General features: G+C 38.4%; 1 protein-coding gene across 1 annotated transcript; it reads left to right on the plus strand.

Moving 5' to 3' along the window:
• The first annotated feature begins 2,297 nt into the window (after positions 1 to 2,297).
• On the plus strand, positions 2,298 to 26,258 carry gch1 (GTP cyclohydrolase 1). The gene is given in 7 exon segments (XM_042486545.1): positions 2,298 to 2,780; positions 12,650 to 12,759; positions 18,624 to 18,679; positions 21,672 to 21,703; positions 23,549 to 23,608; positions 23,611 to 23,632; positions 24,649 to 26,258. Coding segments are annotated over 7 exon segments (765 nt in total). The 5' UTR covers positions 2,298 to 2,422; the 3' UTR covers positions 24,776 to 26,258.
• Positions 26,259 to 26,511: the final 253 nt, after the last annotated feature.

Consider the following 26,511-nt stretch of genomic DNA (forward strand, 5'->3'; position numbering starts at 1 on the left):
TGTAAACACAACTAAATCATGAACTGCAAACTCTCTGGAAAACAATAAGTCATCTTACCTGTTTGACAAACAGTGAAACTTGGACCTCAGCAGGTTTCTTTTGACTTGTCAAAGCAGGAAAAGCACAACATCATTGCTGCCTTTGTTCTTTGACAGTGTACCAGTTAGTCACGAGAGTGACACAACATTCACAACATTCACAACATTCACAACATGCACAACATGCACAACATGCACAACATGCACAATATGCACAACATGCACAACATGCACAATATGCACAACATGCACAACATGCACAGTACCAGCAGAAAAAGGTTTGAGGAACACAGTGGTGAAAAGTAACAACTTGTAATTGAGAGATTTTTTAAAAGGATTTTTAAGGTCAAAGCAGCAGACACAGAATCAGTGTTGTGTCCAGATCTTATTTTATTTTTACTGCACAAGTGCGGTGTGGACTTATGCAGGAGTGGCATGAAGTATGGGCGCTGCTGCGGGTCAACGTGTAGCATTTTTATCTCCACTACCCATACCTATTTTAATCACTAACACTGCAGTGTGTTATATTCCTGTTTATAGTTTAGTTTAAAAGATAAATAGACCTACCAATTGCAACAGAGAGACACCAAGCAAATGTAAAATAAAGCTTACATTCTTCAAGAAATAAACAAACTGTTCCTCCAAAAGTAACTAGTACAATGACATATAAAAGTGCCAAAAAATTAAAAGAAGTCTGTGTGAGCAAACTTTATAACAGTTTTATCAATTTATTTGTATATAAAATTAGTCAGGCTGGATTCAACTCTGGCACATTACAGGCCCTCAGATTTAAGACTGTCTTGCACCTGGGGTGCCCAGTAGCTCACCTGGTGGAGCGGGTGCCACATGTACAAAGGCCGTCTCCTCGCTGCAGCCGCCACGAGTTCGATTTCCAACCTGCAGCCCTTTGCTGCATGTCGTCCCCTCTCTTCTCCTCTTTCACTCTCAAGATATCCTGTCAAATAAAGGCAAAAAGCCCCAAAAATAATCTTAGGAAAAAAAGGGTGAATTGCACCTGTACATGAAAATTCAGTTTATTTGTGTAACAATTCATACTGACAGACAGCCAATCAGACGCGCCAAAAGTTGAGAACCACTGATCTAGATTGTTGCAGTCGTTTGCCTCAGTGTTATTTCCTCTTTATATATCTATACTAAAGCAACCTTAACATTCATACATGTTTTTCCTCCATTTCCAGAGACAACGGGATCATTTTCTTGAGATCTCAAAATGACAAAAATGTGTTTTGTGGAGACACTATAACATAATATTTTTAAGATCTTGAGGAAACAAATTTAATGTGACAGGCCTGAGATATCCGTCACGTGTTACTCGTCATGCTGACTGAAGGATGCCCCTGGACACTAATGTGGATAAGCTGCTTGTTTTGTGCTTTTATGCTTTCTATTCTAAAATATTTTTTAAATGAATGAATGAGTGAATGTTACCAATGTTGACGTTGCAACAGCTGTCTGTCGAGCTCTCTATACAAATAGCCACGATGTCGTCCCCCCATGTGATGCGGTGGTCAGTATTGTCCTGCTCCCCTGAAGGGGTTATCACACTGCGACGCATTGCGCCAGGCACCACCGCTCCAAAAACGCTTCGAAAGCGCATCCGAAAATAAAAAAGCTGGAATGGCCTGGATTGGGGCTGCATGCGCATACTGTGTGCGTGTGACCAAAACTGACATTAACGAGCAGTGCGACTACACACCTTAAGAAACTTGAAAATATTTTAACTTTTATGTGTGCCCAAAAAATGCCAGAAAAACACGTTGCACAGCAGCAAGAGAGGAGCGCCTGACACGCATGCTGCACCAGAGAAACAATGGTTTTGCTGACGATGCTTCTCCAGCGACGCGTCTCGGTGCAATTGCGCCGATATTGCTGCACCGTATGATGTTTCAAATCATTTATTTCGAACAGTTTACTCTTTCAGTATTGGTTGGTTATCTCGAGATCTCAAATGTATTATGTTATTATCACAGGAAAAACAGATTTTTTATCTCCAGAAAATTATTTAGAAAACATAGGGGGAAAAAAGTATTTATGTATTGCCGCTTAAGGCTTCTGTAATATTGTGTGTTAAATTTATGCAACAAATATCAAATTCCTTGTAAGTGAAAACCTGTTTGGTAATAAATCTCATTCTGATTCTACTTTGACCACATGTCAAATATGTTGGCCCCGCCCTCTGGAGCCTGCCAGCCAATAGGATCTCTCCCTGGATTATCCTGTTGTTATAAAGTCTGGGGATGCCGAGGCTGCAGGAGGAGCGCGCACTTTAACTACAAACACAAGTGAACCACCAAAGAGGAGAAACTGATCCAACAAGTGCTCAGCTGACAGGAAACAGACAGGAAACACAGCAGAAGAAGTGATGGAGCACTCCAAACAGGCTCAGTACGCCTCAAACGAGAAGAAGGACACCGGGGACAGCGGCTCCGTGCTCAACGGACACTTTGACGGGATGGTGAAGCGGTCAGCCGGCGGCGCTCCTCAGCCTCCTCCGGGCGCGGAGTCCGGCTCGCACCGGCCCGTGATGGAGAGCTGGAGGGAGGAGCGCACCAGGAGCGTGGAGGACAATGAGATGAGCCTGCCTTCCCTGGCCGCCGCGTACACCACCATCCTGCGGGGGCTCGGGGAGGACCCGCAGCGGCAGGGGCTCCTCAAAACCCCCTGGAGGGCCGCCACCGCCATGCAGTTCTTCACCAAGGGCTACCAGGAGAAAATTATCGGTGAGTTTTTAAATCCACAAAGCCGCTCAGAGGCGGTGGGGATTTGTTCTGCGGTCAACAGGTGGCAGCTAAAGGAAAGTCCCAAAAATCACTTTACACCCTTTTTCATTTGCAGAAAAGAGTTTTTTTTCGTCTGATGTGAAAATTCAGACTTTAAACTCATTCGAGGGAAGTGGAGGAATGAGTATTTTCATTTTAACACTCAATAGTTTGATTTCAGTGGGAATTATTCTACTTTTCTCCCCACTACAATCACTTGACAGCTGTAGTTACTTTGTGCAATAAGATTTTACACATCAGGTGACAGTTCAAGATGTGAACTTAAAAAAAGTGGAAAAACGAAACAAAAACAGATGCTGTATGTTGCAGCCAGAGGTTGAACCAAAATCCTGTTTTTAGAATTGCCACAGATCAGAATACCTTAAAGATTTGAGGTATTTGTACTTTAACTGCGAATTTCCATTTTCACAGACTGTCTCCTTTATATTTCTGTAGCTGTGGGAAAAATATTCATACTAATTAAGCACAAGTACCACAGTGCAAAAACATCCTTGCATTCAACAACTTTACAGAGAAAAATCATAAAATTGTGGCCTACATAAAGTATCAAAAGTAAAATTAGGCTACTCATATGAGGAAATGATGGCCTGAGTCAGTGTTATGTAACTGCGTATTGTAAAACTGGATTATATTTACTGATCCGTGAACATGAAAGCAGCATTTTATCTGTTTGTGGAGGTAATTTTGTATGTTTCAGTAGTTTACTTGACCGGTCATAGGTTTACTGCAGAGTGACATCTGTCAAATGAATGCAGTGACATTTCATGGAAATGGTGGAGTAAAAATGTACAGAGGTGTAAAAAAAAAACCCTAACAATTGTACTTAAGTACACTACTTGAGTAAAAGCACTTAGTTACTTCTCATCAGTGCACTTCAGAGGTATATATTGAACTTAAAGCAAGAAGCTGGTTTCACAAAAGAGATCCATGTTTCCCTAAAAAATACTAAAACAGACATTAAATGCAAAACAGGAATATTTAAAAAAAAAAAAAAATCCTTTCAAATTAAAATCACGCACATGAAATATACTCAGCAGCCATTAAACCCAAGAGTGTAAGAATATCAAAGCAGATTTTACCTTTTGAACTCTGATAAAGGATCATTAAATCATGTCTCATCTCCACATGCTTCATTGTGTCTCTGCTGAAGCTGCAGGATGCTTACAATGAAAAACCCAAAATAATCCAGTCTTTTATGACTCCTCTGTTATGTCAAATGCAGATACTGAGGTTGTCTTGTGTAGAGCTGAAAGGACTAATCCATTAGTGGATCTTTAGAGATTAATCTGCAAGTATTTGAATAATCGATTAATCGTTTGTCATTAAAGCTAAAATAATGAACAGCTTCTCCAGTGTGATGATTTCTCTGGTTTAAATGAATATTTTTGGACTTTGGACTTCTGACCAAAACAAGCAATTTGAAGTCGTCACTCTGGGCTTCAGAAAACTGCACTTTCTGACATTTTAAAGACTAAATGATTCATTTAGGATACAATATTGAAGAAGGTATCATTATCTGTGGTCTTGTGTATAATTTGTTATGCTAAATTCTACAAGAGAAACTTTACCTTAAATTTGTAATTTGAACAGTGTATAATGATGCAGCAGAAATGAAGAATGTCTTGAGCAACTAAATCTGCTCTCAGAAACTGAAATCTTTTCCTGCTTTCTATCTGGCGTCTTTCTGTGCTTTCATGTGGTGATGTTCGATCGGGCCGGTCTAACAGGTCTGTTTGTCGGTTGTTAAACGAGTTGGGAAGGTAAAAGTCCTTAACATTACAATTACATTAACATGCCCAATCAGGATTTTTTTGGGCTCATGCTTGATCCAGACATGCCGGCAGGCCTGCTGTTTTTGGAGTCACATCCTGAGAGGGTTTTGCTGAGTCATATTCAGTTTGGAGGGGTTTTCATACATGTGGTGTCAGAGTCCACATGGGCCGGCTTATTCACGCTACGGCACGTTGGAGTGGCTGAAGTTGGGGATCTGCCCCCCTCTTTTCTTTCTCAACCTCCTCCAGAACTCCATCTGGAGGTAGTTTGGCTGTTTGTGGGGGTTGTTTGTGTCATACGAAGCTGTAACATTTAAGGAAGCAATGAGGCGGAGGGAGAGAAAAATGTGAAGAGCACCTAGATTGATGTTTTCACACAGGTGCGACCTGACGACTCCCATCTTCTTCTTACCTCTGAACAGCAAAGGATGCACAGTGCTGGAGACCGTGATGATGTGCATGTGTGTTGTTCTGCAGGCGGTGGCGGTGCTCTCACTGTCTGCTGATTGGCTGTTGCTGGAGACTCCCCTCTGACTTGCTGGAAAGCAGAGAGCACAAAACACATGTAGTTTTCAGTGTTTGTGGAGGGTTAAAGCATTTTTAGTGAGCGTCCCGCTGTTTGATTAGTGTGTCCATGTGTGTGTGTGTGTGTGTGTGTGTGCGCGCAGGTCATGGGTTCAGCTTTCATCACAACATGAGCCTAAAATCCTCTTGTTGTCGAGCACATGACCAATGCAACTGTAATGAGTTAAAGTTATGCAGAGATTAAACAGGAATTGGGTGTGCGATGTTACAGAATCGAATGTTCTTCTCTTTAGTGCACACATTTTAGCTTTTAATTAATAAAAATAATTATCTGTAGGGGCTACAACTAATGATTTTATTATTTTTCTTCATTGGTCCTTGAATTATTTTCTCTTTTAATCATTTGGTCTATAAAATGTCAGGAAACTGTGGGAAAAATGCTCATTACAGATCCCTAGAATCCAAGTTGACATAATCAGTTTTGTTTTTTAAAACTAGCCAACAGTCTCAATAAATTAAATTTCAATATCAAACACTAAGAAAAGCTGTAATAGAGTTAGAGATGGTCCCAGCACACTAACTTAACTAAACTAGTTTAGCGCTCCACTGACTTGAATGGGAATAGAATAATTTAAGTTTGCAGCTCTTCTAGACTTTCAAAATCTTATTGAACCGAGAAGATTAAATTTCGAAACAAGTCATTTTGCAGGGATACTGTCTTTCCAGGTACTTTTATTGAGCCAAAAAAGATTTTCCATATCTCATATTATATCAGAGCTCATTTCAATTCACATCGGAGAATTTTAAATAATACATTTACAGATGAAGTAAAAAGTAAAAATAAAAAGTCTAAACAAGTCTATACAACGTTCTTAATTCGTTCTGTTCCCTTATCTCGTATTTTGTGGAGGGTTTGATGCTCAAAAAATGTATCCACTGATTTACAGACATCCTTCCTAATGTTAGTCAATGGGAAAAAGTCTTTTTGGGCCCCGAGGCATCAAGGATTGTAATTCTGCAGTTTGGCCACTACAAAAATGTGTTTAAAAGCCTGGCACACCACTCGGGGGCGTGGGGCATGCGCCAAAAAAACGTAACTTACTGAGTTCCTGCTTGCCTCATAGACTTTACATTGTGATGACATCACTGATTTTAAATTGCTTTTCCTGGCTTGAGGACAGTTTTACAAATATAAAACCTCCATAATGGAAACATTTATAATTGACCGTCTTTGCAGCTCCAAGTGTCCTGTCTTTTTTACAAAGGTGGTCTCTGGGTAAAATCCTTTTTTGACGACGGGGGATTTTTTTTCACAGCAAAAGCACGAGAGGCTGAAAGGCTGAAAGGCTGAAAGGCTGAGCTGCTGTCCTGCGGGGGCCTGAGGTCTGTCCGTCATGTCTCACTGAATATTCACAAAGATTTCTGAGATCAGAGAGCACGGCAACGTCACTCCCGCGAAGGACAGTCAGACAGATTTACACACACACACAGTTTAAACAGACTAAATAAACCACTTTTGTCGGCGGTAAAAGTGAAAGTGAGAGCGCCTCTGATGTAGTAATAATTCCTGTTTGGACAAAGCGACTGTTATAGTGCAACAGGTTCAAATTAAAGCCAAAGGTCGTTCTGTGAACTGTGACGGATGTTTAAAGCTTTTTCTCTCTTCCAGATGAGTTTTTCTAACCTGGAGGTTTGTTTGAAACCCACCTGATTATCTGACTGCTGTCTCCTTTTTTGTGATGTCACAGAGACATATATCTCAACGATTAACCCCGTGTGTAGCCTTCATCATTACAGTCAAATATGACACAAGTTGTAATTTCAGACAAGTTTCCACATTTCAAACAGAATCATCCTGCGTTTAAAACGTCTTCACAACTGCGTCACGCAAACGTCACGTTACCGTGTAATTCGCGAACGCCTCACCGAACATCTGTTTTGAAACACTGACAAATGATAATCAGCTGACTGTGTGGTTGCCGAGCAACACGCACACACACGCACACACACAAAAGCCTTTTGTTGCCTCCAACCAAAAGGCAGCAGAGAGCATCAGAGAGTCAGATTCAGTCAATAAATGTCTTTTTAAATAAACGGGGAAAAAAATAATTTCCTGAAACTCAGCAGATCTGAAAACATCACGAATGCTGAATATTATGGGATGTGAAACTGGTAAATAAAACAGTTAGAAATAATAAGTTTTTCTTTTTCTTTTTTAAAGATGGTTGTTGGCAGCTCTGCTTTATTTGATAGTGAGAGAGATAGAAAGGAAAGGCAGGGGACAGACAGAGGGTGACGTGCAGCAAAGGGCAGAACCCAGGACCTGAAACCGGGACCTGAGCCCGGGACCTGAACCCAGAACCTGAACCCGGGCCACTGCGGCAAGGACTCAGTCTTTAATGGTAGACCCTATAGTTTTGCATCATTGTTGCGTATTTAAAGGCAGGAATGTACAAGAGTGACTCATTTCCTGCTTCATTCAGAACGTGTCAACATGTGGCCTCTTCTCTCTCTCTCTCTCTCTCACACACTCACACACACACACACACACACACACACACACACACACACACACACACACACACAGCACTATTGAATGTGGAGCTGATGATGAGTAACACTGTCATTACCTGATAACCGCCTCGTCTTTCTGTCACCTGGGGCGTCTCAAACCGGCAGTCCACACCAGCTGCCCTTTATCTCTTATTTAGTTAAGGTTGACTTAAGGTTATTTTCCTTCTGGGTGTGTGTTTGTGTGTGTGTGTGTTCGTGCACTTGAGATGCCACTTTCACTGTTACTGATGGTAAGAGGCGTTAATTAGAGGGAGTATAACTCCTCTTTATTGCAACAGCTTAGGTCTTATTTTGGTAGGTTTGGTTGTGTCTGTCAGTCATAACATGGTACTCATCAAGTTCGGGGGGCTGAAATTAAACATAATTTTCATTTAAATGGCTATAAATGCTATTTTAACAATGTGACGTTGAGCATGTTTGCAGAAATGTGATTTTCTTGTGTATGCATCACTACCACAGCCTTGCAAACAGTTGGCGAGATGGTTTGAGTATAATGTATCTATGACAACACACGGAGCCGACCATAAACAGATAAGAGGCCGTGTGTTAGAAAATCTAAATGACTTATATTCCGAATTGGCTGTATACATGCCCAAATTATGCTCCTAAACCCAAATAATGCATGCATATCCCACATGTTATTCAGAATATTTAAACAGAATATGTTGTTTATATGACCTGCAATATATCCAGGATATTGTCATATTTTGAATAATAGGGGAATGGTGGTGTGCATGTAAAGATAGTCAATGTTAAAGCAGATCTATCGTGCTCATTTTCAGGTTCATACTTGTATTTGAAGTTTTTTCCACGTTTACATGCTTTAATGTTCAAAAACACAATTTTCCTCACACTGTCTGTGCTGTGACAACTGTTTTTTAGCAGCTTCATTTAGCGCCTGTCTCTGTAAGCCTTCCTCACAGCCTGCTGTGATGGTTCAGTGATTCTGGGTCTTACATGTCGTAATAGTGCAGGACTCTGGGAAGTGCACCGGGCATTGATGCCAATTTCTGTTGTGGCCAGAAAGTGGAATTACAACTTCCGAATCTGTCACATGATGCAATTGGGCTAAAAAAAGACTTTTTTCCCCCACACTCACATTGGGGAAGAGACGTCTGTGATCAGTAGATCCATTTTTTTTGAGCGTCACAACCCCGTAAAATGCCTCGTTTCACTATCAGGATTGGATTCATTTGGTCTGATAACATTTGGAAAGATTCAATCATTAAATCATTTTATTCCCATTCAGGTAAGCGGAGCGCTTAACTGGAAATAGCTGGTTCGCTTGGCAGAAGTGTTTAGTGCGCCACTGAACTTTCATTGGACTGAAGAGTCCCGCCTCCAACCCTGTATCCAGGTCTCTTAATATAATAACAACTATCAACTTTAAAAAATGACCAATAAATGCTTCAAAACACAATCTAACATGTTCCAGCAGGAATATGATCCTAAATTGGGAAGAACTTGTTGTCACAACGTTGTCAGCAGCAAAGTCTTTCTTTCACTTTCACTTTGTTCTTGATTACAAAACTTTCAAAACAGGATTACCTCTCATTACAGTGTTAACCTGAAGGCAGCCACAATCTTCTTCTTTGTGGATCAATAAGGTTTAGATTCTGTCCAGGAGGTGATTAAATTTTAGTGTCAATCCAACAAATAGACTTGAGAGATGCAGTTATTAAAGCCACAGTGTGTAGAATTTAAAAACGCTGACTGCCCTCCAACTGCAGAATCAAAACATGCACCAAGTCAGACAGCAAATTCATGCAGTTGTTCCCAAATGTCTATTGAATAAGTAAATCGAAGCACAAAACTTGTGCATTTACATGTTTTAGCCTCACAAGCGCTGTGGCTCCAGGGATGGCAGTGTCCGTGGGTCTGGCCACTACTTTGGCCCAGACTCGATAACTACCGGTTAGACCGATACTGATTACTAACATCCACAGACGAGTCATCATGCAGTCAGGATAAACTGGGTTGTAGAACTTGGGCATTAAAAAGGTAAAAAATTACACATGAAAAGAGCCACACAGGCAGAGGAGTTATATATTTATGATCTCTAGAGGATGAATCCCTCTGACTTTTCCTGTAACGCCAGCAGCAGGTCAAAGTGTTCACTTATCCAGAGAAATATCAGCCTGGTGTCATTCCCAGGGTGTCAAAATACGGCGTTTGGCCGTTTTAGTGTCTGAGATGCACAGGCTTAACACCAGCTTAATTTCAGACATTGTTTTCTATCCTGGTTTGTACCACTAAAAGTTCCTGTAACCGAGTTGTTTTGTTGCCTAACCTTTACATTACTTATCACAATCGTTCCCCAACTATAACCAAGTCGTTTTGTCGCCTTAAACGGTCGATGCCTTATCACCGCTCATTGCTAGATCTCCTTTCAAAGACATCTGTGATCATTTCATAATCATATCAAAGTCTGCCTGAACCTACCCACCGTCTCCTGTTTCCAACGACCCCTTTGGGCGTGGCCATTTTCGTAACCTTCTGGGCATGTGCCCAAGTGGCAAAGTATAAAGGGTTGGAATGAGATTAAGAAATTTTCAAAATTAAGATTGAGGTATTTTCTCAGAATTTGGTAGAGACAGTCCTGGTTTCTAGATAAATCCTAATGACTTTAGTGATTCGATTTTCCTTGAGTGCCACCACAAGGTTGACACATGTTTTTCATTCAAATGTCTTGTCGCCTGTTGGATGGATGACCATGAAAGTGGTCCAAACTTTTCCACACAGTTTGGTTTATGACCAAATTCTTTTAAAACTAATGACATTCCCATCAGCTTCCAGCTGTACTGTGTTAATTATTAAAATTTTTGCATGCTTACATTGACATTTGCATTTAGCCAACGCGCCGCTGTGCCTGCAGCTTCACAGGACAGTTAGCATGGCTGTGGACTCTATGCCTCTTATCTGCTTACACATATGATTATTTACTCTTAATTTTACCTGCTTATATGAGCTTCATTCTCTATTATCCATGTTTTACTTATTTATATATGAAATTGAATTTTTGCACTGCGCCCACACATGAACACATTAGGGTGCGAGTGCAAAAATTCAATTTCATATATAAATAAGTAAAACATGGATAATAGAGAATGAAGCTCACATGGGTTTCTGATATTTAAATTTTTATTCTGCGAATCTTTTAACCTGGAAGGCACTTTGTGCTTAAGCTTGAAAAGTGCTATATACATTTAAAAAAATATTATTATTATTATTATTATATTTATCATCATTATATTGTATTTGTAATTATAATTATTATTATTATTATTATTTAATAACTACATTAACCTTTTGAAAACCTGTCTCAACATAATTTTTATTGTGCTCCCTTGTCTTTCACAGGTATTTTAACCTTTGAACTGTGAACCTGGAAAGATATGTCCTGCAAAATTGCAAGAAATTAGTAGAAAAAGATGTCCAGGGAATTATACATCTATAATTAATATAATGATATATTTAAAATTATTTTATTTGCGTTTTTCACATTTTTTTTAATTTATGGTTTGTTTTTTTTCATATTCTCTGTCCTTTTTTGTTGTTTTTTTTAAATTGTTTTTTTTTTTTTTTTTTTGGTTTGTTTGTTTTTTGTTTGTACTATTTTACAAATATATTGCACATTTTTGGGTCATTTCTCCTTAAGTTGTTCATTGCCTTCTTCCCATGCTTTTGAAAGAAATCAAGTGAATTTGACCAGGTTTCAAAGTGTTAAAAGAACAAGGCTTAATGTGGATTCATTACAGATTCAAATCATAATTTTAAAGCATATCAAATGTTAAAATGTGCTACAACTAGCATGAGTTAGACAACAAGGAGGTGATGTCACTGATCCTTAAGACATCATGAGACATTTTGATCTCATGATGTCTTTGATGTTAGGGATATCATGACAAAGTTTGTCTCATGATGTCAATTGATCGTGTTAGGGATCAATATGTGTGAGTAACGGTGGTAAGATCTTCATGATGACGGGCGCCATGGCATCGTGACTCAAACTGCTCATAACTCATAATCAGACGAAACAAAAGCAGTAAAAAAGGGGCTTGAATGTGTTAAATGACCCGCTGCCCACACACACACACACACACACACACACACACACAGTCATTCAATAAGCAGCAGATACTGAAGCAACAAGTCTGTTCTCCGTTGCCTCTGTGACCTCGCCCCCCCAAACCCACCGCCCACCTCGTTCCCTAACAGATAGCCAGTCAGGAAATTAAAAAATGCCGTGGCGAGAGCGAGAGGCGTCTGCGTCGTCACAAACTGATAAAGCAGTTTATTGAAACCCCGGCAACTGAAAAATGCAATAAAGCAACAACAGGAAGGAGTCTATGGAGGCAGAGCTATAATTAGACGGCGGTGTTTGCCAAAGAGAAACATCGCCGTCGACGATCAAAAGTGATGGACCAACAGTGGAAGTGAAACTGGGCGTCCCTGGTGGTTTCCATCTGTCCGTCCTCAATGGGGACAGAGAGTGATGCAGGATGATAGTTTTGTTTTTTTTATTTTATTTTATTATCTAATATTTTAGTAGCTCTCGCAAACTACAGAAAATAAGGCAAACATACATCACATGATAGTAAAATAAATTACAGTAAATAATAAACATCCTAATTATTTTGTAAATGATTACACATGCCTAACTAGATTAAACAGAATCATCTAATTAAATGCAGTTAATAAATTAATAAAAATAAATAAATTTAAATTAAAAAAAAGCTAATTAGTAAAAAATTGGTAGATGAAATGAAAAAAACAAATAAATGCATTAATGGTAATATGGATAAATGTATGGAAAAAGGCAGTATCCAATTATGTGAATTTGAAAATTTTAAAAGTGAACTTGTTCCCATTTTTTGAGAAATTACAGGACATTCTTCCCTCTCGTTTCATCGCTCTTTCATTTTGTTTTCTCCGCAGACGTGCTAAACGACGCCATTTTCGACGAAGACCACGACGAGATGGTGATCGTCAAAGACATCGACATGTTCTCCATGTGTGAGCATCACCTGGTGCCCATCTTCGGCAGGGTGAGCACAAACAGGTTTTCTTCTCAGGTTTAAGAAGTTGGTCATTTTCGTTTAAAGTTATAAATCAAATATCAACCAAAAATAAACACGCGTCTGAGGACGCTCAGTCTGCGTCAGTCCATTTGTCCAGCGTCTGACAACCACACGTCACATTGCTCTGACATTTGATGTGATATTCATGATCCCCAGAGGATGAACTGTTATTTTTGTAACCCCAACTCTGAAAGTTGCTCTAAAAAAAACATACATTTAAATGTGACACTTTTGGTTTTGTTACAGGTTTAAAGATCTAAGACTTTCTCTTAATGTTTGGTCACAAATTTGCTAAAAATTGTGTTAGTTATGTTAGTTATCTTTTCAAGATAATCCATCTCTAGCTGACAGGTGTGGCAAATCAAAACGCTGATTAAAACCCTCGGAGACCTCCTGGGCTGCAGGTGATCACAGCGGTCTTTCAGAGGCTTCAGAGGGCTGAGTTTTAAGTCTGGATTGATATCATGTGAAACTAGAAGAGCTGAGGAATTAAACTGAACTGAACTTGACTAAATTTAACTGAATTGAATTAACTGAATTGAATTTAACTGAACTGAATTGATTTGATTTGATTGCCATACAGTTTAGGGTAAAAACAGTGAAGTTATTTTGCATGCAGTATAAATGTGTTATTTTTTGCCTGTATTTAAACCATTGAAACCTAAGCGAAACAGCTTGATTTCTTTCAAAAACATGAGAATAAGCCAAGGACCAACTTAATGACACATGGCCCAAAAGCAGCAATAAATTAGGAAAAAGATACAAAAAAAGGCAAAAAAAGATAGTAAAAAAAAAAGACAAGACAATGACACACAAAAGTGCAGAATATTTAAACAAATATATATGTGTATTTTTTTTGTAACGTAATTTGAAATATAGAATTATAATGATTGTTAATATCTTTTTCTGGACATTTTTCCACAATTTGTGATATTTTTTAAATAATTTTCCCCCCATTTTTAAAACTAATTTTCAGGTACTTTTCTCATCATCACTATTCGCTAATTTCTGAAAAAACATGAAAAAACAAAAATGGTGGGACATTTCTTGCCAATTTGATCACTACCTTTTTAACTCCATGTTTTTAAATAAATGTAACCATTTTCCTCAAGTTTCACGAAAAAGCTGATGTTGAATCAGGTTTTAAAGGGGTTTAAATATTTCTGTATAGTGTTTTTCTTTTTTAAAGGGTGACAATTATTAATACATTGATTAAATGATTTATTGATTGAATTATTTCTTTATTTCAAACATGTAAAATACAAGAAAAACAGCAGTTAAAACATATAAATTGCAATTTTTTTTTTAAAAAAAGGACAATGAATGCCATCCACAATAGCTTTAATTTACCGGTGAGAAATGAGGAAAAATTATAAAGTTATTTAAACATATTAAAAACTTGAAAACCTAATCTTATTTAAATAATCAAAAAAATGTCCAGAAAACTATATTTATAATCATTATAAATATGACATATATTTTAAACATAAACTAAAAACCTATCTTCTTATTCTGGCTCTTACGTGTGTCTCACTGTCACTGGTTTGGTCTGCTTTATACTTGTTTTTTTTTATCTCTTTTTTTTTTAAGGTCCATTTTTTTATGATCCTTCTTTGCTTTTTTCATATGTTGCTCTTGTTCCTTTTTGTTGTTTCTTCAATCAAACTGTAAAGCACTTTAAATTATATTTGATTTGTTTTAAAGGTGCAATATAAATAAAAAAATTGATTGATTGATTCTAATTATATTTTAAAGTTATGTTACATTTTTAAATTTTATTTTCTGCACTTTTTTTGGCGCGGGAGGGGGGTCATTTTTTTGCTTGTTTTAATTTTTTTTTTTTTTACCCTTTTTTTTCTCTCTTATTTCCAGGTATTTTTTGGGTAACTTTTTACTAATTTCTGGGGCCATGTGCTTTTTATTTATCTCTCTGTGTTCCTCCCGTTTTTCTCCTCAAAACAATTTGCTCAGGTTTTTAGGGGTTAATCAGCATCTTGATGTGCCACACCTGTCAGGTGGATGGATTATCTTAAAAAAGGAGAAGTGCTCACTGACATGGGTTTTAAACAAATTTGCAACCAAAATGACAGAAATATATCTGACGAGTGCATGAAAAAAGTCTTAGACCTTTAGCTTAAACCTGCGAGAAATGGGAGCAAAAACAAAGGTGTTGCACTTAACTTTTTTGTTCAGTGTACATAATGAGAATAAATTTAAGAAGCTGAAATAAACTGTGCATCACACCACACTCAAGAGGGCCACAGAAATAAACTCACTACTTTGCTGCAGCTGAGCCGCTTTGCTTTCTAATACAATAAATCAATAAAGGGGATTTTTTTTCTTGAGAGAAAGCCACAAGTCTTCATAATCTAATAAAAAAAAGTCTCAGACCTCGTAACATAGTAAGAGATGCGTATCTTAAAAACCCTTTTTTCTGGAGGCCGCTGGTCTGAACAACAGACAACATGAGAAACCATCAGATTAGCGGAGATCCGTTTATCGTGCGTTTGTTCTGTTGGTTTTCCCCTCCTCCTCCTCCTCCTGCTGCTGCTGCTGCTTCGACATCATTACTCTCCACTAACAAACCTGATTGGCCTCTTCCATCTTTCTGGTACTTTTTTTTCCGCTCCCCTCATCCCTCCACCTTCGCCTACAGGTGCACGTCGTTCAACACAATAGGGGCTGCAGCCGATCCTTTTCCACCAGTGTAAATGAGCTCTGATGACAGCAGTGAATCACACAAACTCTCACCACACCTCCTGTTAGTCCGTGTGTGTGTGTGTGTGTGTGTGTGTGTGTGTGTGTGTGGCCATCAGGTGGCTGTTTATGTCCCTAAACCACCTCCCTCCCCTCGTCATTGTCAGCAGCGTTGCCTCTTATCCAGCCTCTCATCTGTCCATCTGTCTGTTGTGACTCAGTGACTCACCACACAGGAAGAAAGACCTCGTCCTCGTCCTCCTTCTCTATCGATGGTCCGACAGCGTGCAGGTAGCTGCTGGCTGTTTGATGAAGTCTCAATATCTGCCACACAAGAGAAGTTTATTACAGGCTGTCTGTATCAACCCTCAAAGACAAAATACATCTTAATTTGGTCGCAGGTTTTGCCTTTAAAACCTAATAAAAGGTACAGATACTTTTTCAGCATGACGTATTTCTGTCAAGGAAAATTACAGAAGCAGGTCATTGAAGGGTTACTCTTTAAGGATAGCTTATTTTTCCAACGTTTTTGTCTCTGACGGACGTTATCGCTCAGATAACACGTCTACATTGCCTTCTACTAGAAATAACGGTGGCTAGTGTGATGGCTGCAACAGAAATAAACCTGCTAATGTTTTGAACATCCACCGCCGTGCTTCTTTGAATGTTTTCACGAGAGAAGTCACATAACATTAACGTAGTCATCTCCCAATTGTGTTTTATCGACATTCTGAAAATATTGCTTAAGTACAGAGCAAAATGTCAGTGTATTAATGAGTTTTTTCCCCACATATACAGAAAAATCAAGCTACATTAGAGGGCAGAAGAACCCAGCCCCAACAAATTATCACCTTAAAAAGTTGTTAGATGAACCATTTTGGTTTCTTATTTACAGTCCAAAAGATAAAGGGCAACGTTAATTTGGAGTCATATTCACCCTCCTCTTTGGCAACTTCTAAGAAAATTATATCTGCTTTAGCTGCGAAATGTTTCACTTTCTTTAGCAGCTCGTCGTCCACTGTGTCCGTCTGCTGTTTGCTGCTGCAGGTCGTGCACACCCGGTTCATCAGAAGCTTATTAGCTGTAAACCAGCAGTAAAAATTACCTTAAAACCAAACCAAAAAAAACCTCTAATTAAAGATTCATCTAATTCTTTATTATGAATCTTTACCTCAACCCACTGTCACTCCGGCGTGTGCCAGTAAACATGAATAACGTGAGCAGATAAGTGAAACAGCGTCCGTCAGAGTCGCTCTGTTTGATGTCGATATGTCAGAAAGGGAGGAAACTGGAAGAAAAAGAGATCTTTGCACGCTTGTTGCTGCTGCCCTTTCTCTCGTCTCGTCAACAAATTGCGTCTGACATTTGAGTGGAGCGCACGTGTGTGTGTGTGTGTGTGTGTGTGTGTGTGTGTGTGTGTGTTCATGTGTGTATGCGTGTGTTGGAGAATTAGAGCCTGCAGACATCCACAGCAGTGATTCTCCAGCTGATGACTGCGTCTCTTCCTCCTCTCGTCTGTTGTTCATCCACCTGCTCTGTCTCTCAGCATCGCAGCTGCTGTTTCCTCCTTTTTGGTTTCTGTCGTTGTAACGTGTGATGAACTTTGACTTACTTTACCTCAGTGATTATTTTTACACCACAACAGCTAGTAATTTAGCTCTGCTTGACAGAAAACATCTATGTTTTCCAGAAAAGCATTTGTTTTTTTAAGTGGAAATGCTTTTGAAGTTAACCATTTGAGGATTGACATGCTGCGTTCAGCCTTTCATAAGCATTTAAATCTATGAAACAGGAGCATAAATTGCAAAAAATAAAAATAAATTAAAAGGTGATGTGAAAAAGGCCTGAAAGTTAGCTTAAAAAGAGAGAATCAATTTAAAACAATATATCAATTAACTATAAAATATCAAGACAACTATATTTTAAAATTATTATTATTATATATTTATGTTACAGGAAAATTATTATTCTTATTATTAGCTTCATCTGAAACACTGTGTAATGACACCACTAGTGGAAATGTCACCAAATTACCAAAGTTTGCAGCAGATTTTATGGAAATCCATCCAGCAGTTTTCAGACTCTGTAGTGTTGATCAAATGTCAAATTTTCACCCAAATAAACAAAGTAAAAAAATGGAAAAGTTAAAGTATGAGTTGATTAAAATCACCAGCTACTATGAAAAACATTCAGTTGCTTGGGCACGTTGCTGCTGATGGTATCATACATACTCCTCATCGGAGTCTTGTGTCCTGTCGGATTCGAGCAAGGTCCATCCACCACAAAAGCCTGATCCAGGATGTTAGGGGTTAACCATGTCCCTGACAGGATGTGTGCAGAGCAGTCTCTGATTCCCCGCTGCTGAGTGAGCCTCAATCACATCTCATCCACTTAATTCTGCTGTGAACGGACGCCAGAAGAAGGCTCAGCAGGAAACAGCTCTCAGTCCAAGTTGGGTGAGCCTCGCCCTGATGCCGACTCTCCTCCCTCTCTTTATTCAGCACTTTCAGTTTCGCTTCTCCCCTCTGGTCTGACTGGCCGCTCGGCGTATGCTGTTGGTGTGGATCCTCTCGTGGTCTGCTGCATTCAGTCCAAACCCCACACAAGTTTTCCAGATGTTTATATGCCACTCTATCGTACAAAAGTCATGCTTCAGCAGGAGTCATGGTGTCAAAACAATAGAAAAATAGTAGCCACGATTTGAATAGCTACTGGTTGCTGCATCTACAGGCGCTGCCATCGTCATAGCAACCAAAGATCTGAGAGTAGCCAAAAACATTAGGAATCATCCTCTGGGTAACATGAATGGCAATATATTTTACTGCAGTTTAAATTTCACTTAAAGGAGCAGAGCGTGCCATTTAGGGAGATTTAATGGGAAGAAAGAAATTAACAACAAAAGAGGAAATGACACAAAAATTAGCAAGACATTAGTAATTAGTGTACAATAAAATTACCTGAAAATTAGTTTTTTAAAAATATATATAATTTATTTTTTAAAAATGGAAACAAAAGGTCAACATTTTATCTGAGAACTGATCATGTGAGTTTATACCAAGAGTCCTCGGTCATTTAGTAAAAACAGGATAATGTGTATTTAAAATATTTGATTATGATTTTTTCTCTGTTTGCAGGTTCACATCGGTTACCTCCCAAACAAGAGAGTTCTGGGCCTCAGTAAGCTCGCCAGGTGAGTAAATTTACTCTAATTATGTACGTGTGTGTATGACAGACAGAGAGTGAGAGCTAGTGTGTATTTAAGCTGATTATTAAAAGGTGTGTGTGTGTGTGTTTGCGCTAGCGTCGAATCTGATCCCACTGACCCCAATACCTTCAGGCTTATTACACTAACACCCCTTACTAACAGTACTGGACATGCACACTCTCTAGTGATGAAAAGAACTGAATCATTCACTTTTTTAACCCTTTGAAAACTGGATTGGCACCTTTTTTTGCTGGGTTTAGATAGTTTTCATAAGTATTTAAATCTTTGAACCCCAAGCAATTGGTTTGATTTTGGAGAAAAGTCACCAACTTGGCAAGAAATGCCAATTTAAAAAAATATTTAAACAAAAAACATCTGGAGGAATTTAACTCTAACCATAATTATTATTATGAATTTGAAATTATGTTACAGAATTATTTTTTATATTATATATTATAATTTTTAGGTAATCTTGGTTTTATTAATTTCCTTTTTTCTTGTTGTAAATTTTCAGGTAATTTTATTGTACTCTTTTAAACAAATTTTGTGCTATTTTTTTGTGTCAATTCTCTTCTCAAATTGTTCACTGTCTCCTCTCATGTTTTTTAAAGAAATCAAGCCAATTTGTTATTGTTTCAAAGGGTTAAAGACAAAAATAAAGCTTGTCTCCAACATGCCAAACAGCATCCAAGAAAAACTGATTTGTATCATGAAACTGCTTTATTCAGTATTTTTACTGGTTTTAACCACCTGGGCTGTTTGTTTTGGAGAGGAAGAGACCTCTGCAGACAATCTGGCTCCTGATAAAAACCTCAGCAACAATGAAGTCTGACCTGGAGAAGATTCATCTGGTTACAGTCTGAAATCCTCACAGCTGGACGCCACTAAATCCCCTTAAATCTTACACACTGCTCCTTTAGATTAGTAGAGAATCTACTGAGGAACACACATGTGTATTAATATTCACATAACGAGTGGACGCACCAGACAATAACGGGTGTGGAAACACTGTCAAATTCCAGTTTAAGACATTTTTTGAAAAACAAAATTCAGCTACTTCTTTTCCACCTTCACTTCTAAAAATTTGACCTATTGGACTTTTCTCTGAAGCAGCTTTTGCGGTTTTCCACCTGCAGCATCTTGCCTTCCCTTCATGTACGTACAGTACGTCCTGCCTCTCCTCGTGCTGCACATTTGGTCTTGTGACATTTTCTCGGGGTGGACGAGGTCGAATTTGTCCTAAGATGTTTTGCTCACAGAGAAGAGCAACAGGTCAAAGGTGGAGAACTGGTCGTTTCTGCACATCTGTTCTTTTCCCTTTTTTGTTTCCTCGTCACACCAGAGAAATAGCTTTAAGATGACAGTTTTGTTTAGTTTAATGTTTTTTTTTGGGACCTTCAAATGGGTTAGGTTTACCTCATTCATGAGAAATGTCCACGTGAATGACCTCAGTTGATGACGTGACATAAGCTGACATTTTAAAAGACATAATACAGGGTTCCTGCAGATTTAAGACTTTTTAATGCCACTCTAAATTAAATTTAAGACCAATTTTACAATAACGAAAATTAAAGACAAAAATCGATCATTTAGGTTTAGGTGAAATTATGCCTAAATGTTGATTGTAACATAAAACAAGACTTTGTCTTGTGGTGGAGACGAGAATCAAACAGGATTTGACAATAAATAACAGCTGTTTGTTGTTTCTCACTCTGCATGTGGGATCCATCTCCCCTGAATCCTGCTGAAAAACTTTTTGCATAAAATACGCCGCGCCTTGTACGCATTGCCTTGAACTAGTTTTTGCATCTTGATCAAATCACCAAAATCCATAAAATTTGCTAAATTTCGAAGCAGGTACAGTGACAGCTGCGAGCAGACCGTGAATCATTCGCTCTGCACAAAATATGAGTGTTTTTGGCTCCGCTATCCAGATCTGCGTGACGTTAATGTCAGAGGCATTTTGGTAAATTATTTTTTAAAAATGGATGTACACAGTTATAAATTTTACAATGCAGAGCCAGAAAAAAAGATCCATAAAATCCTAGCTCCCATGTTGTAACATCTTTAAGACTTTTGACAGATTAATTTATGACAGCATTTCCTAAAACTCTGCTCAAGCATCACTCGTGCTGCATGTTTCGGATCTCTCCGTCTAACACGGCCGCTTCAAAGGATCAACTCGTTATAAACTCCTGAGGCTGCTTGATAACGAGCTGATCATTTAATTCAGCTGTGTTGCAGCAGGGGGAGGTCTAAAATATGCAGGACTGGTGGTACTTGAGGAAAGGTTTGGGAAACACTGATTTAAGACATTTTAATAGCACTTGAACAGTCGCTTATTGTGCACCGCGATCATGTGCAAAAACATAAATGCAAAACTCTGTTCTTGAAGATAGCTGGCCAAAAATTGATGATATGACCTCGTGTTTCCTTTTTTTTAAACTATTGATTATAGTTTCAAATGGTTGTTAAATTGTCCTTTTTCTATATTATTCTATATTTCTGTTATTGTCAAAAATACCTTGAAAAGATTAAAACCAACAAAAATGTTTGTCCATGTCTAAATACTTTCCAGCTCCCCCACCTGTCTGTAGCTCTCAGCCCCGAGATCACTGACTGTTTGTTAAAGACATCAGCTCAGAGATTAAGTTTAAGTTTTATAATTTACCAAAAAGCTCAGTAATTTCCTAAAACAGCTGAACACTGTAGATTTAACAAATGGTATTAAAACAGGACAGAATACTGCATATGTTGGGGACTATTTTCAGCGGCGGAATAATCCATATTTGGCGCTGTCGTATGTATTTGTGGCAGCAGTCTAAATAAACTCCAGTGTGTGTGTGTGTGTGTGTGTGTGTGTGTGTGTTCATGGTAATGAATGATCAACAGTGTGTCTCATTGATGTTTTGTTAATAGTTTCTGGACAGAAATGGAGCACAGAACAATAAGTTTTTCTGTCTTTTCTCTCCTTCAGGATCGTTGAAATCTACAGTCGTCGACTACAAGGTACCGAGTTAAAGGGACAGTTCACCCCGAAACGAAAATTCAGTCATTATTTACTCACAGTCGTGCCGATGGAAAGCAGAGTGAAGCTTTTTTATAGTCCACAAAACACTGCCGGGTTTCACAGGGAAAAGGTGCTGCACTCATCTCAATATGAGCTGTTACCTTCATCCTATACCATCATCATCATCATCATCATCATCATCATCAATACTACAAGTACAGTATGTACTGTTACTGTCACCCTATACCATCATCATCAACATCATTATCATCAGTACTACAAGTACAGTATGTACTGTTACTGTCACCCTATATCATTATCATCAACATCATCATCATCATCAACATCAACATCATCAGTACTACAAGTACAGTATGTACTGTTACCCTCATCCTATACCATCATCATCATCATCATCATCAATACTACAAGTACAGTATGTACTGTTACCCTCATCCTATACCATCATCATCATCATCATCATCAATACTACAAGTACAATATGTACTGTTACTGTCACCCTATATCATTATCATCACCAATACTACAAGTACAACATGTACTGTTACTGTCACCATATCTTCATCATTGTCATCATCATTACAGGTAATGGAAAACCAAAGCAGTTACCTCCTGCTGGTAGTGTTTAAAGCATGAATGGAGGCAGGAGTGAAGGAGTTTTATACCTTTTTTTTTTGGAAACAGGTGTACTTAGGTGTGGGCCAGATAGTAAAAGCCTGTACTTTGGCACAGTCAGTGCGAATGGCTGATGCCTTTTTTGAGCACCTACTTCATGTGTGTGTTATTATTAAATATGGCGCCAGGCAGTCGGAAGTGACGTCTTCGGTGCTCATGAGCAGAAGACTTTTTGGTGATTTTTACATCTTACAGGAGGCTACATGCAGATTCGGATGTAGGTAGCTAACAGAGACAAGAGGAGCAGGCTACTACATGCTGGCAAAAGACTTCTATCAAACACAAATCAAAGTAATAGACACTAAAATACCTCTACGAAGTCGTTACAGCACGTGTCACACAATCATTATACGAAAGCAAACGCACAGGTAACTCTGCTTACCTTTCACCGTCGCCATATTGTTGTGAAGTCATTTCGACAGACTCGGTCTAAACGGAGTTTCCGAGTTGGTATCCCGACTTGAAGACTTGAATGTCCGTTTCGTTGCACTTTTTTTGAGTCGTAGGTCGTTTTTTTTTTTCCCGAGTTTCGGTGCAGTTTATGCAGCGGCAGCTACGAGTGTGGGAGCCGCGTTCACGTATGCGCGCGAGACAAATGAGAGCTCGCGATATCTGCACGCAGTGTGTTTAAACGTCACCTGGGGCCTTCCTCACACACTTACATCCGACAACGGCACTCCTCAAGTGTCTGTGAGTGTGCATTAAAAAACTCTGCAGTGTTTTGTGGACTATAAAACTTCACCTGACTTTCCATCTGCATAAGATAATGACTGAATTTCTTTTTTGGGGGGTGAACTATTACTTTAAAGTCTGCAGTTACACAGATATGTCTATATTGTCTTTTTTTTTTTTGAAGCAGATTATGAAGGTGACATATATAAAAACCCCAAATGCTTTATAAAACTGGATTACATAAACAAAAACAGAGTCCTAGAATATCACAGAATAATTATAAGTATATATAGGATACAGTACAATTAGAAGGCCTATATATGAAATCGCAAAACATAAAATAAAGGGAATAAATGTACTGAGGGTGTATATTTGTGTATTTGTATATTTTACTCTCTCAGCCTGGACGTTGTTTGTTCTGTCAGACCTGCTACATGTTTGTCCATCTGTCCATCTTTCTGTCTGTGTGTCCACAGTTCAGGAGAGGTTGACCAAACAAATTGCTGTGGCAATCACTGAGGCGTTGCAGCCAACCGGGTCGGTGTGGTCATCGAGGCAACGTACGTATCTTTAAATAACAGAATTCAATGATTTTTTGGGGGGGATTTTGAAAAAAAAAAATATAACCTTTAGTCTCCAAATTATAATTTAAATAATTATAATTACAAATTATAATTATAAAAAAGATATATATACACTAATGGTATAAATTTCCCACTTTTCCTGCCGCAGCCTCTAAATCTGGTGAATCATCAGGAAGAAAACCAATAAAACTAAAAAATAAATAGCATAATAATCAATGTTTTACACCTTTATATTATTATTTGTAGAGATTAGGCTTAAAAAACATAAATATATCTGTGAGTGATTATTGCTGATTTCATACCTTTATCTGAGCAACAAATCCCCCAGAATAGCTAATTATCAAAGTTTTAATAATGCAAATTGATATTTAAAAAAGAACATATAAAATCATCCTTAAAAACATTTTTTTAAATGTATTATTTTTGGATTATCAGTCTTAATAATGCATATCAGTATTATTAAAAAAACACATAAAATCATCCTTAAAAAACATTTTAAAACACACACACACGTGTATATATATATATACATATATATATATATATATATATATATATATATGTATATATGTGTATATATAACAATAAGGAAGCCACAAAATGAACCTCATGGCCATTGACTTTGTTAATTTTCATGTTCATTTTGGATTATCAAAGTCTTAATAATGCATATCATTATTATTAAAAAATAACACATAAAATCATCCTTAAAAAAACATTTTAAAACACACACACACACACACACACACACACACATAAAAACATTAAAAAAGCCACAACACAAACCTCATGGCCATGGACTTTGTTCATGTAGGATTACATTTTGCAAATTTTTGAACGTTGCCATGAATTCACATAACCTGAATAATCGACTCGTCTCCCCCTTTCACCAACTCATTCTTTTTACTCTCCTCCCTCCGTTTTATTTCTTTAAAATTTGTTTGTGTTTTGTCATCGCCACTGCATTTACTCTGAACTCTCCCCCTCTGCAGTCACATGTGCATGGTGATGCGAGGCGTTCAGAAGATGAACAGTAAAACCGTCACCAGCACCATGTTGGGAGTTTTCAGGGAAGATCCAAAAACCCGCGACGAGTTTCTGACGCTGATCAGGAGCTGAGGAGGACGAAGTTCCTCCTCTTCCTCCTCCTCCTCCTCCTCCTGTTGCCTGGGGTTACCTCCACCTGCACGGACCAGTTGCCGTGCCACCTGTGTGTGAATGTGTGAGTGTGTGCGAGAGACAGAGAAAGAAAAGAGTGTGTGTTTGTGTGTGTGTGTGTGTCCATCTCACCAAAGGCAGTGACAGAGTGCTTAATGTGTTTTCAGTGTTTTTTTTGGTCAGATTTCTGTGTTGGAGGCCGCAGACGGACGTGTTGTTTGCTTTTAGTCGACGGCACAGACTTTACCCCCTTTTTTTCACATCAGTTGTGTTTGATCATCAATCAAATATTAGTTGTTGGCCATGAAATAGAGAAGGAGAGTTTAACTAAAGAATCCACCCTAAAAAAAGGATAAAAAAAAACAAATTGTTAGTCTTTTCACATCATTTCAGTTTAAAAACCCTTAACATGAAGTGTCACACATAAAAATATTGCAAGCAAAATGTCTAACAGCGTCAGATTTACAGTAACAGTTTGTTTGAGCTCAGTGGTGTGAAATATCTGCACAAATCATTCTTTAAAATCTTTTCACGCATGTTTGACGGCACTCTAACACTCTGTCACACCTCAGAAACCTCAAATTAGAAACTTCCTTTCCTTTATTCAGGACTTTTGTTTAGCAGAGATATCCGTCATTTGAAACTAGCTTTATCACGACAAACATTAACAAGTCTTTAAAGGTTAAGTGTGTGAGATTCAGGGGCTTTAGTGAAGTCCAGCGTTGAGGATTTCAGATTGCAACCAGCTGAAACTTCTGGTTAAAAGTCCCTCAGTGTTCATTGTTTCAGAGGTTTTTATCGGCAGCCAAATCATCCGCAGACGTCTCTCCCTTTCCAAAACAAACAGATTGGGAGATTAAAACACAGAATAAAGCGCTTAAACGTTACAAATCAGTGTTTCTCCAAAACTTTTTAGCACGTCAGAGATACTAACTTTTTTTCTGATCCAGACGTTGAGGAGGTTTTTTTTGGAAGCTGAGGTCTCCTTTGCTCAAAAACAAACTGTCCGGTAAAAATCCTTGAATAAAGCAGTTTCACATTACAAATCAGTGTTTTTCCGACGGTGCTTATTGCAGATGGGCCTGTGGATATATATCCCTAAATCCTACACACTGGACATTTACAATTAAAAAACATTTTGAAGGTGCAGAATGATCAGATTGCATCTGAGAATACACAGTATTCAGCCTCTTATTATTATTACTAACATTATTATGATTTTTTATCATTAAATCAGATCTGCCTGTATGTGCCAACTAGCCTCTTAACAAAAACCAAAAAAACGACTTCACGGTGACGTAACGAGGCAGCCGGCGGCACGCCAAGCTGCAGACTCACTGTCTGAAAACAAACTTTTAATTTACCAGAGAGGCAAATGAAATGTGTGTGTGTGTGTGTGTGTGTGTGTGTGTGTGTTGTTTAGTGACTATGTGTTTACTGGTGTAGCTTTTTTTTTTTTTTTGTATTACACCCCCAGACTTTTTTGGGGAGTTTTTAAGTGTAATGTGATGATGGGAGTTGTGTGTGTATGTGTGTGTGTGTGTGTGTGTGTGTGTGTGTGTGTGTGTGTGTGTGTTGGAGGGAAGATGAGCGCTAACAAACGGCTCTGATATTGTTGTTTTCGTGGCCTTGTTGTGAAGGACGGCCTGTTGTTTGGCCTCTTCACCATCATTGTCACTTTATGTACTGTTTTCATT

The sequence above is a fragment of the Plectropomus leopardus genome, chromosome 1 (genome assembly GCF_008729295.1).
Source record: "Plectropomus leopardus isolate mb chromosome 1, YSFRI_Pleo_2.0, whole genome shotgun sequence".
Taxonomy (NCBI): Eukaryota; Metazoa; Chordata; class Actinopteri; order Perciformes; family Serranidae; genus Plectropomus; species Plectropomus leopardus.